Source organism: Mobula birostris, chromosome 1, assembly GCF_030028105.1.
Source record: "Mobula birostris isolate sMobBir1 chromosome 1, sMobBir1.hap1, whole genome shotgun sequence".
NCBI classification, from domain to species: Eukaryota; Metazoa; Chordata; class Chondrichthyes; order Myliobatiformes; family Myliobatidae; genus Mobula; species Mobula birostris.
In genome coordinates this window covers 32,649,660-32,662,903 of record NC_092370.1, presented here as the reverse complement: position 1 = coordinate 32,662,903, position 13,244 = coordinate 32,649,660, and the positions used below count along the sequence as shown (strand labels likewise).

Below are 13,244 nucleotides of genomic sequence, written 5' to 3'. Positions count from 1 at the left end.
TATTCCATCAGATTCCTAAATTGTACCATGTAGATGGTGGAAAAGCTTTGGGATGTCAGGAAGTCATTTACAGTCAAGTCAGATTCAGCTCAGAAGTAACTCTGAGGATGTTGATTTTGGGGGAGACAACAATAATAATGCCAGTACACATGGTGACATACATGCACTTTGATAATAAATTTACTTTGGACTTTATGGAAGGGGGTTATGGGTGGATATATAAAGAACATAACTAATTCGTCTATAAAAGTATCAAGAAATCCACTAAAATATTCAGAAGAAACAACTTTTAGATAAAGTGGTGAGAATGGCGAACTTGTTTTTATTAAATTCACACAAGAGACACAGGAACTATAGAGTCATTCTTATTGGCATTTCTGAAGTGATAAACCAAAAAACAGACCAGGAAGTTCTCTGACATCAATTAGTGAATTAGATGTATTTTTAGCAATAATCCAGTAGTTCCTTAGATACCATTACTGAAACTGAACAAATGACACAAAGGTTGGAGGTGTTGTGGATAGTGTGGAGGGCTGTCAGAGGTTACAGTGGGACATTGATAGGATGCAAAACTGGGCTGAGAACTGGCAGGTGGAGTTCAACCCAGATAACTGTGAAGTGGTTCATTTTGGTAGGTCAAATATGATGGCAGAATATAGTATTAATGGTAAGACTCTTGGCAGTGTGGAGGATCAGAGGGATCTTGGGGTCCGAGTCCACAGGACGCTCAAAGCAGCTGCGCAGGTTGACTCTGTGGTTAAGGAGGCATACGGTGTATTGGCCTTCATTAATCATGGAATTGAATTTAGGAGCTGAGGGGTAATATTGCAGCCATATAGGACCCTGGTCAGGCCACACTTGGAGTACTGCGCTCAGTTCTGGTTGCCTCAATACAGCAAGGATGTGGAAGCCATAGAAAGGGTGGAGAGGAGATTTACAAGGATGTTGCCAGGATTGGGGAGCACGCCTTATGAAAACAGGTTGAGTGAACTCGGCCTTTTCTCCTTGGAGCAACAGAGGATGAGAGGTGACCTGATAGAGGTGTATAAGATGATGAGAGGCATTGATCGTGTGGCTAGTCAGAGGCTTTTTCCCAGGGCTGAAATGGTTGCCACAAGAGGACACAGGTTTAAGGTGCTAGGGAGTAGGTACAGAGGAGATGTCAGGGGTAAGTTTTTTTACTTAGAGAGTGGTGAGTGCATGGAATGGGCTGCCGGCAACGGTGGTAGAGGCAGATACGATAGGGTCTTTTAAGAGACTTTTGGATAGGTACACGGAGCTAAGAAAAATAGAGGGCTATGGGGAAGTCTAGTAATTTCTACGGTAAGGACGTGTTCGGCACAACTTTGTGGGCCGAAGGGCCTGTATTGTGCTGTAGGTTTTCTATGTTTCTAATTTTTCTATGTTTCATTTCAGTACTTGAATGTAAGTTCCCATGTGGCTTACTTTGTGCCCAGATCAATCATTTAGACCTCTGGCTGATGGCCCATTAACTTAATCACTGGTACAAAATCTGGGAGGATGGATAACATCTATTCAAGGGGAGGCAGGGCAAGCTTGTGAGGGAGAAGGATTTATCTGCATGGATAGATTTAGAAATGGAAAGACAGGAGACACCTTGAGTGGAGCATAATCCAGCACAGACTGTTGAGACTAAATTCCCTGTGCTGTTCATTCTATAATTCCATATCATGTCAGCCTCTAGCTGTGAAGTTTTCTGCCAGTATTTGAAACAAGATTTTGATTCCTTTTCACCTCACTCTTGGACAGGAGGGGATGTCAGTGGATTTTAGTCAAAGGTTTGTTAGTCTGGAAATGGATTTTGGGGTTTAAAATAGTAAAGTTGAGTAAAGGTCACAATTAGAATATGAAGAAGCATTTAATGATGTTGACTAATAACACAATTAAACTTGATGGGTTTGTGACACTAAAGAGGTTAATTCTTGAGAACTAAAACTTATGGCCATCAATATAGATATGAAAGTCTTATGTAATCACTCATTTATCAAGCATAATGGAAAAAATTGGAAGCTTCCCAAGTAGGAGACAAATTCAGATATAAAATAATCTTTTTTTCCAAAATTGAATGTTAACATTTAGCATTTAAATTTTCTTCAGTATAATCAGCTAGAATAAAACCACTGGAATTTTGATAATGGATCTACCAGGTTAACACATCTGAATGTATAATCTATTCCGAAAACACTAACCTATTTCTTTTTGTTATTCAGTCGTAATCTTCCCTCTGATATTCAGTAATCCATAACAAAAACGTAAATTATGTTTGCCTTCTGAAAATGATGAGCAGCCTGTATTGGTACCTCTAATGATCTACTGTTCTACAAAACTTTGCAGAAAGCTTTTTCCCCCACAATTCAGAAGTAAACATTTTAAGATACATCAGACTAACTCCATTGCTCAATGAACACAACTACTTGATTTTTTTGTTTATAATCAGTCCTTTTTGCTGTTTTATAAATTCTCTACTCTTATGAGAGCACATCTTGTACCTAAAATGTGGAAGAATGTCTTTCCTTTGACAGAATTGAGCTGGCCACTGAGCTGGTTTGTCCATCCATGCTCAATTTTTCAGGTCCATTTTTGGAACCTTATACATAACTAGCAGCCATTTCACCATTATCAACAGTGAAAATCTAACCACCAGGCATAATTTGAAAATGATTAAAAATACAATATTGATTATCTGCACAATATAAAGCTCTCAAAGCCTTTTGCAGACTGCCATAAAATATAACACAATCTCATCATTTTTGAGTTCGGGCAGAACTAGAAAAAGGCATCCAGATCTTCTCACCTTTTGGAATACAGTACTGCTCTCTTTCCCCAGTTCTGAACTTGCTTGTTTTATCCACCAAGAGCATAAATCTACCCAGACATATTTTGAATCATGAATAAAGGCATCAGACAAATGTTGATAAGATTGCTTAAATACATGCCCAATGTCAACAAAATATGTAGCATTTTATTTGTTGGCTCTCCTCCTTGACCCTAAAATACTGAAATACAAGAACCAACATCATCCGTCAGTTTCACGAAGGCATGGAAGGCCACATCAGCATGTGTGGTGAGTTGTCAGACCCATTTCCCATCAGCAACAGTGTAAAACAGGGTTGTGTTCTGGCTCCTGCTCTGTTTAGACTATTCTTCGCTGCTGTTCTTCAGGATGCCACATCAGACCTGAAGTCAGGGGTCTTCCTACAAACGAGGGCTGATGGTGGGCCCCTCAACCTCACAAGACTGAGAGCAAAAACAAAAGTCAGGGACATTGTGGCGCAAGAGCTACAGTTTGCTGATGACTGTGCACTGGTTGCCCACTCTCTCGAAGACTTACAGGAGATCACCAGTCGCTTTGTCAGTGCAGTCAAAAGCTTCGGATTGACAACACTCGTCTCACTGTCAACAAGTTTTGCTACCTGGGCAGCATAATAACATCCTCAGCTTCTCTGGATGCAGAGATTGAGTCAAGAACCAGAAAAGCCTGCTTTGCCTTTGGTCAGTTGAAAGATCGAGTTTGGTCACAGAACATCAGGTTGGCCACCAAGTGCAAGGTATACAGGGCTGTTGTCATATCAACCTTGTTATACGGATGTGAGACATGGTGCCCATATCAGAGACACTTACGCCAGCTTGTCCAACTGCAGCAGCGTCACCTACGCTCTCTGATGAAGATCACCTGGCAAGACAAGGTCTCCAATACCAAGGGTCCTCTCTCGAGCCGGAATGCCAGCAGTTTCAACCTTGGTGATGTCAGCCCAACTGCGCTGGGCAGGAAATGTTTTCAGAGTGCCTGACGGAAGACTGCCCAACATCTTGTATGGTCAATTGTCCAATGGTACCCGAAAATGAGGAGACCAGCGACTACAGTACAAGGAAGTTCTGCACAGGAGCCTCAAGAAAGCTGACATTGCCCCATCAACATGGGAGGATCTGGTTTAAGATCGCGCACAGTAGAGGGACGCCATCAGAAAAGGCAACGAGGCAACAGAGGAAAGGTACAGGAAGCGCCACAACAGAGCTTCTGCCCCTGCTGCCCCTCCAGGCCTCACTTGCCAAGTATGTGGCAAGCAGTGCCTGTCAAGGATCAGCCTGTACAGCCACTCCAGGACACACATATCAAAGCCCACTAACTGACTGACAGGAACCATCATCATCCTATAGGATGGATAGCCAGAGAGATAGGTACATGCAGCTTAGAAAAATAGAGGGCTAAGAGGTAGGAAAATTCAAGGCAGTTTCCAGAATAGGTTACATAGTTGTCACAACATTGTGGGCCAAAGGGCCTGTAATGTACTGTAGATTTCTTTGTTCTATGTTCACTGGTCACTTAGTATCAATATTTATGAATTTCTTTTTTATGGCATAAGCAATAAAATGAAACTGTAGATTTATATGAACTTTACCAACATCCATCAGGTAGTTAAGCATACACTTACAGAAATAAAATTGCAGTCATCTTGATCTGTCTGCATACAAGTATTACCTGAGGTGAATCGAAAGGATAACGACTGCTGAACTTGAAGAGAAGCTGAAATTTCTCCCCTTCATATAACGTGCCAGGAGCGCCTTCCATGTCTACAATCCATCTGCAAACAACATGGGAAAAAGAGAGTTCTGATCTGTACAGATGTCACACCCGGAATGTATTAAATCAATCAAATGGACCAGTTAGCAACTTATTTCAGAGTAGTTCCTTCAGCAGAAACATGACAGTTTGTAGCATGTATTTGTCAGACAGTTTTTGAAAATAATGTGCACAGTTGCCCTACAATAAATGGCATCCATTGTGAAGGGATGTCATTCCCTCTTTCTAGCAACACTGCTTGGAAAAGAACTGAATTTGTCAAGGGCTGATGTGATACACATATGTACAGATGTTAGATGTTGAAGCTGCTCTGTAACCTTCAAACTACTTACCCAATTTTAGGGGTAATCAAATTTGAGGACAGTAATAAAGGCTGGCATTATTTTTTTCTCCTTTCAAGGTTGATTTCATAATTTATTTATTTATTTATTTTTACAAAATATGGAATTGAAAGAAGCCCATTTTGCAATCTACCAGGAGATGGGTTTGATACTCAAAGTAACCCCATCAGTTGCTAATATCTCACTGCTTTTGTTTGAAGCTGTTACCTGCTTGAATGTTAGAAACTGTATAAAATTTGTGAGCAAAAATCCCAAACTGAACAACCTGAAAAATACATTTTCAATTGCTGTTTTATGGCAGAACACCATCTTTCTACTGAATCAAAGCCATATAAAGTCAAGCAAGAAGCACAGACTAAGTTTCTGCCATACAGGTTTCCCCCGCCACCTGAAGGTACAGCGTTCCTATGAAACGGTTCGTAAGCCGGAATGTCGTAAAGCGAAGAAGCAATTACCATTTATTTATATAGGAAAATTTTGTGAGAGTTTGCAGACCCAAAAATAACCTACCAAATCATGCCAAATAACACATAAAATCTAAAATAACAGTAACATATAGTAAAAGCAGGAATATGATAAATACACAGCCTATATAAAGTAGAAATACTTTTCTACAATCATTTAGCGAAAATCTCACGCAAGCGCCGTCGGCAAAAACACGGCGCAAGCGCTGTTGGCAAAAACATCCTCTCCAGTAACCTTTAAGTTATGAAGCTGCCAAATCATACCAAATAACACATAAAAATACACAGCCTATATAAAGTAGAAATAATGTAGTGATACAGAGTAGTATCACTTACGGGAAGACAGCGCTGAGCACACTGATGATGGTGTGTTAGGTTGAGTCGTCGGAAGTTGAGGTGGTGCAGTGGCCCCCACCCTCCGGGCAGCGAACCGATATCGATCCGCGAAGAATGCAGGGGTACAGTGGTAGCCGGGAGGCACACCGCACATCTTTAAGAAAAAAGCCGAAATAAACATGCTGATTAATTAGGTGTCACCCAGCAGGAAATTGTCGGCCCAGATCAGAGGCGATGCAATTGACAATCGCTTCTGATCTGGGCCGACAATTACGAACCGGGCAGCACCTAATTAATTAGCATGTTTATTTCGGCTTTTTTCTTAAAGGTGTGCTGTGTGCCTCCCGCTGCATTCTCCACAAATCGGTATCTGTCCACGGCCTGGGGGTTGGGATGGTGGGACACTGGGGTGTCATCTCATCGTCATCTGTTTCCATTAGGGCAGGCAGGGCATCCTCTCCTATGTCTACCTGCCTCGATGTCAAAGATCGAGGTTCATCGTCTGCTGTGGCTGATGTGGAAGGCTTGAAAAACAACAGTATGCTTGATCGCTGAGCCTCGCGCATTTTTCTATCATACAGTTCTTTGTAAGCACTCAAACCATCTTGCAAATATGCCCTAAATCGCCGTACCCTTTCAGAATTAAAGTCGTACTTTATCATTGCAGCGAAAATCTCACGCAGTTGCTTCACGTTCAGTTCCTGGACAACTTCACTTTCGGTCCGTTGGCTACTGCATTCAGTTTCGATTGTTATCCTTTCCTCTTCCAATTGCATCAGCTCTTCATCTATCAATTCTTGGTCATGGGATGCCAAAACCTCTTCAACATCATCTTCGTCAACTTCCATCAGCCAAACTCACTTTGTCCTTGCTTCGTTCACCACGATCGAAACGCTCAATTATGTCTATTTTTACACTAAGTATAACACCCTTACGAGCTCTCTTAGGCTTTTCGGATACCTTAGAACTCATCTTGCTAACGGATGCTCACAGGCACGTGTTTAAGCAATGCCGACTAGAATGCAGTTCCGAATCTGCTTGGGGCGCGCGCTGCTTTTTATCACGTGCTGCCTTTTCCGCGCACTGCCTTTTCTCGTAACAGTGAAAACACCTTCTGTTAGTGAAAACAGGGAACTAATGTAGGTCTTTCGTAACAGTGAGGTTTTGTAAAGCGAACGTTCGAAAAGTGGGGGACACCTGTAATCAGGTTTCCGCTGTCTCATCTTGTTTAAAAATGCATTACAGTTCTTACTTAGAGCGAAACCTTTGTCTTTGATAAAATTTTTATTTCAATGTCTTCCTTCACCAGGTGGTCTCAAAAGCCATTGGCATGGCACAGTAGTTTTATGCCTTCGAAGTCAATCCTGTGGTCAGTTCTGCTACCACTGATTTCTCTGATTAACCCAAACGCAAACACCTCCTATGCTTCTTGATGCGGGTTTCCACCTTGTGATCCGTCTGGCCAATATACGCTACTCCACATTCACAGGGAATCCTGTAAAAACCAGTTCTCCCGAATTCCAGGTCGTCTTTGACCCGCATGTACTGGGATTTGAGCTTCCTTACAGGTTTGTGGGTAGTATTAATCCCGTATTTCTTCAGGATCTTAGCAATCCTTTGAAATATAGGGAAGACTGACGGCAGTGATGGGTTCCTCCTTGTTGTTAACTTTCTTGGTTTTTTCTGTTGGTCCTTTTAAGAGCCCGATTGATTTCCTTCAACTTGAAGCCATACTGTAGGAATGTTGTACATAATTATCTTATTTCCTCATGGAGACTTTCTGGGTCTGAAATAGTTTTTGTAGGATTAATTGAAGTAGAAAGAACTGCTCCACATTGGGAAATGTGATGGTCACTGCTACTGATGAGGTACAAGTCTGTGTGAGTAGGCTTCTGGTGGATGCCATGCCTGAAGCTACCGTCTGGTGTCCATCATATTAGAATGTCCAGGAATAGGAGGAAACCATTCTTCTCCATCTCCATCATAAATTGAATGTTTGGATTATACTGTTCAGATGGTCATAGAACTGTTGGGAGTGCCTGGAGTCCATGAGGCCACACTACGAAGGTGCCATTGACATATCTGAAGAAGCATTTGGGCCAACATTTCCATAGAGGGTGGTAAGTACATGGACCAAGCTGCCAGAGGAAGTGATTGAGGAAAGTACAATAGGACAGGGGTCCACAACCTTTTTCGCACTGCGGACCGGCCGACTTGGGGGTGGGGGGGTAGGGTTGCCAACGGACAAAAGTAGCAGTCAAATACGTTGTCTTTACCCAGAAAAGACTACAATGACCATGAAGCCTTGTGCGGGCACCAGTGTGCATGCGTGACTGTGTACCTGCCGATTTTTTCTCCTGCAAATCGTTTTTGGCGATTCTGTTCGGGGGTGGGGGGGGTTAATCACGACCAGAATATAGGTGATAAGTGGCTAATACACTCTATTTCGTTTCTAAAATGGTTTCTCTAACAAATTTGAAATGAACAAATGTAGGAACAAGTGCCGCACCTTCTGCATTTGCAGATGAAAATGCCAAGGGTCAGGATGGAGTGGGTGACTGGGGAGGGATAAGCAGATCAGGGAGTAAAAGCAAACGGATGGGAAGAGAAGGACATGGCTAGTGATGAGATCTCATTGCAGCTGGTGGAACTCAATCCCTGTTGTGCTTGGAGAGATTGATTTGAGAGCAGAAGTGTGGGAAATGGAGGAGATGCAAACAAAAAGCAGTTCCATTAACCATAGTGGAAGGGAAGCTACATTTCTGGAAAAAGGAGGACACTCCAGATATCCTAGAATGGAAGGCCTCATCTTGAGAGCAGATGTAGCAGAGACTGAGGGACTGAGAAGAAGGAGTGGTATCCTTTCAAGAGACAGGGTGGGAAAGTGATATAGTCTATGCAGAAGAAAGTAAATGTCTTTGGACAGTTTATCTCCTGAGATGAAATCCAAAGTGCTGTCTCTGGTCCAAGTGTTTTTTTTTTAAAGACAGGAGTTGAAGTTGGTGCCAAAGGAGATAAAGATTAACAACTTCTACACAGGTGCAGGAAGCAGCAACAAAGCAGTCACTAATATAATGGAGTAGCTGGAGAGTAAAATCAGAAAAGGTTTGGAACAAGGACTGTTCCACAAAAGGCAAGACAAAAATATGATTGGATCATTGTTCTGTGTAATGGTGCAAATCTCAGGGAATCAGCAAACAAATCAAAAAGGGTGAAATAATAATACAAAGGGGAAAAAAGTTAAATCCAAAAATATTCACAGCAATAACTATTATTGTAGTTAATAGATAAAAATAGGGGATGGTCATACTGTATTAAGATTCATACTGTAGACAAAGTAGTGCCTGCATTCAGTTTGTTTTGATCAAGTTACACAAGGAACTAATTAACTTTGAAAGCAAAAGGCAAGGTGTGCAAGATATTTGATATTTTTATTGTTGCAAGATAATCCACAAAATATCTGCATGAAGAACATGTACTTACCCAATGCTTTTCCTGACTTCTCAATGCTACGATTAGGTTTTGCTTCTATTATGAATTTTTGAAGTGCAAATTTTGTGTAAAATGAATTGTCATTATTGCTTATAAAGATTTTTGAAGATAACTTTTAGAGCATTTTAGGTTTGTTACAATAATGGGGAGACATACATCAAAGGCAGCAGATCCAAGTCTAGAGAACAAAAAGCAAGTAAATAATCTGCATACTGACAGAGCATAACACACTGATAAAGGGTCTTGGCCCAAAATGTCAACTGTTTATTTGTTCTTTGACCTACTGAGCTCTAGCATTTCATGTGCTACTCTGGATTTCCAGAATCCGCAGACTCTCTTTTGTTTGGGGCAATGGGAATGATGTGTTTAATGGAAAAGCTGCAAGTTCTTATTTTCCAGTTTACGTGAATCAAACGCACGTCCAGACACCCATAAGATGTGGCAAATTATGGGGAAGAACCCAGAATGATACAAATTAGTAGAATATCAAGGTTCCACTATGGGAAAGGGAATATATTGTGCTGGATAAAATGAAATGCAATACATTAAATATACAATCAAAAGCTGAATGTGGGGCAAAGGTAAAATGTTTAAAGTTGGAAATGTAGATATTTTCAAAAAAAAGCTGAAATTACTTGGTAGAAGGCATTGATTAGATCATATGTGGAGCGGTACATTCAGATTAAAAATGTTACAGATGCTGGAAACATTCAGCAAGTCAAGCATAACCATGTGGTGAGAAACTGGTCAACAACCTCCAAAAGAATTGGAAAAAATGTGAAATCAAGTAGATTTTAAGTTGCAGAGAGAGGAACCTTGGAGAGCAGAGGAATAAAATGCAGACCAAAATTGTCAATGTCACAAATACTTTAAAAAACGGCAGTTAAGACACAGAAAGCGGAAAATAGAAACAAATTGAAACACAAGTATAACCACATGTGTGTGGAGAAACAAGAGTGGTTACCTCAAAGTGTTAAACTTAATAAGAAGATCGGAGGACTGCAATTCACCCAGATGAAAGTGAAGTACTGTTTTTCTAGCTTACATTTCAAGGGATAGGTGATTTGGAACTCAGCATCACCTTTCCATCTAATAATTGGTCATCTAATCTGACTAATTTCTCCAGAATATAGACCACGTGGTGAGAAAATAATTCAACGTAGAATGGAAATGCACCTGAACTGCTGATTCATCTGCATTGTGGAAAATGAAGAGATAATGGACATGTGTTGCGCTGCCTTTTACTACATGGGAATGCTGAAATTCAGGAATTGGGTCTAGTGGTGGAATCCCACTGAAGGTGGTGAAAATTATGGAGTTCAATGAGAATATTGTTGGAATGGAAGGCGGAGAACATGGGGAACCTTACTACGACCAGGAGGGTGATGTTTTAGTAGAAATACAGAACATACAGGATTTGAGGCTGAGAACCAACCGATGGCAGAAGGGAAGCCACAATTTAAGTACAAAAGAAAATATCTCGAAGGCATTGATGTGGAAATACCTTTAGAGCAGATATGAAGAAACAAAGAAATGAAATCCTTAAAAGGAAGAAGTGTGGGTGAGATGTAGTCAAAACAGCTATCAGAGCCAGTGGTTCTGATAGATATTGTTTGATTATCTAAATCCCCAAGTTGAGACTGATTGTAGACTAGTCAAATAGTTCTGAGCAATCAGATACAATAATATAACAAATATTCATGCAGTTCTAACAAAGGATATGGAAATCAGAAGCCATTTTATGAATTGCTAAAATCTAAGTCAGAAGGTTCAGAAGTTTCTTAAATTCTGAAAGTGTTAATTGCTCAAAGTAATACAGTCGGCCCTCCTTATCCACGAGTTCCACATACGCGAATTCAACCAACCGCGAATCGAGAAAACCCGGAAGTGCTCTTCCAGCACTTGTTGTTTGAACATGTACAGACTTTTTTTCTTGTCACTATTGCCTAAACAATGCAGTATAACAACTATTTTACATAGTATTTACATTGTATTAGGTATTATAAGTAATCTAGAGATGATTTAAAGTATACGGGAGGATGTGCGTAGGTTATCGTGGATCGGGAATCGGAAAAAAAACAGAAGTTCTCTTACTAAGTAAGTCAGAACAGGTACATCCGGTATTATTTAGAGTCAGTTAGTCAAACGTTTGTCTTAGTATATAGTATATATTTTCCCTTTCTATGCATATAAAGCACTTAAGAAACAAGAATGAAAGTTCCCGAGTTCGAATCAGTGACAGACCGCTCCCGAGCGCACTCTCCATCCATGCCAGGTTGATGTGAAGGATCAAAAACCCAAAACCCCAAAACCCAATAATTAAACCACTGTGTTGCTTAGTAATAATTGTAGCTTTAATCAGGCAGGGCCTTTCACACTTTGTCCTTTAAAATTGTTCCGATCGTTGACCAACTGTAGTCTAAGGCTTTTCCAATGACCGACGGCGTTTCACCTTTTTCCAATTGCTTTATTATTTCCACTTTATTTTAAATCGTGATCATGATTATTTTCGCGAACAGAAACGCTGTGGATTCAGAGCTCCGCCGCCGGGTCCTAATGTCCACCGCATTCAAACAGGTTGAATAAGGGACTTGAGCGTCCACTTTTTTGGTATCCGCAAGGGGTCCCGGAACCAATCCCTCGCTGATGAGGAGGGCCGACTGTAATTTGATCAGTATTTTTTTCTTATTCACACAAAATGTCAAGTAAATAGCATCATAAAATATTAAGTTACTGGACAAGTAATCCTAAAGCTTGAATGGTATGTTCAATCATTTACAGCAACTTGCACACATTAAGTGCCTTAAACACAGAAATACCCTATGATAAAGAAACTGAAAAAATTGTCACTGATAACGATAGACACTCAGCCAACATCCCAACTCTTGGGAAAATAATCAAGTGGAGTTGGATCAACCCATTCTCTTTTTTAAATTTTCTATTTTGGTTGTTCCACATTCAGAGTATTGTACCCATTTCTGATTGTCGCATTATCATTGCTATATTATCACACGTACCAAGATACAGCAAAAAGCTTTTGTTTGCCATTCAGACAGATCATTCTAACATCGAGGTAGAAAAAAGGAAAACAACCCAGAACACGGTGTTACAGAGGAAGTGCATGCAGGGAGACAAATTGAGTACAAGCAGGAAGGAGATGAAGGTTTTGGAAAGGCTGCAGAAGAAATTCACCAGGACACTGCTTGGATTGGGGACTGTTAGCTATAAGGAAAATGGGCAAACTTGAATTGTTTTTGCTGGAGTGCAGCCAGCTGAAGAGCAATCTAAGAGAATTATATAAAATGAGAGGTATAAATAGGATAGATGGTCTTTTCCCAGGATTGAAATGTCAAATACTGGAGGGCATTGATTTATACTGAACAGGGAATATTTAAAGGAAAATTGAGGTAACTTTTCTTTCTCTGCTTTTTAAAAACACAGAATTTGGTCTGTACCTGGAACACACTGCAGGGAAGCAGATAGAATGGCAGTGCTTAAGCAGCAGTTAGATAAGGAATAGAGGAAAATGGACCGTGTGTAAATCTAAACTACCTCAATCTGCCTATGTCATGGCTGGATTAGACATCATGAGCCTATGGAACTACTCCCATGTTATTTTATGTGCATGTACTGTCTTGTAATGATCTAACTGAGATGGATCTTGACTGCAAGGGAGTTTAAAAATACACTTAATGTCTTTTAACAATTGTGCAGGGTTTCAACAGGATCACCTTTGGAGTGCTGTGTAACAACATTGCCATTGCACCTGAAGATAATACATTTTCCTTGGAGCTAGGACTCTTAATTCATCCAGTAGATTTCTGAATTGAGTAGATTTAATGAAGGAAGAGAGGTTGAACAAGACTGGCCTATACACAATGAAATTTTGAAGAGGTATAATCTCATTGACGAAGCTGACATTATTTTGCTGAGGCTACGTCGACACTAGACCAGATAATTTTGAAAACGCCGGTTTCGCGTAAAAATGATAGGCGTCCACACCAGGCA

At 40.6% G+C, this 13,244-nt stretch overlaps 1 protein-coding gene across 1 annotated transcript in view; it reads right to left on the bottom strand.

Annotated features, from left to right (window-relative positions):
• Positions 1-13,244, bottom strand: part of ube2wb (ubiquitin conjugating enzyme E2 Wb) — a 75,126-nt gene that overhangs the window by 45,068 nt on the left and 16,814 nt on the right. Inside the window, exon 3 of the mRNA XM_072253642.1 lies at positions 4,502-4,604. Within this exon, the coding sequence (XP_072109743.1) occupies positions 4,502-4,604 (103 nt within the window). The remainder of the gene's footprint in view (positions 1-4,501; positions 4,605-13,244) is intronic.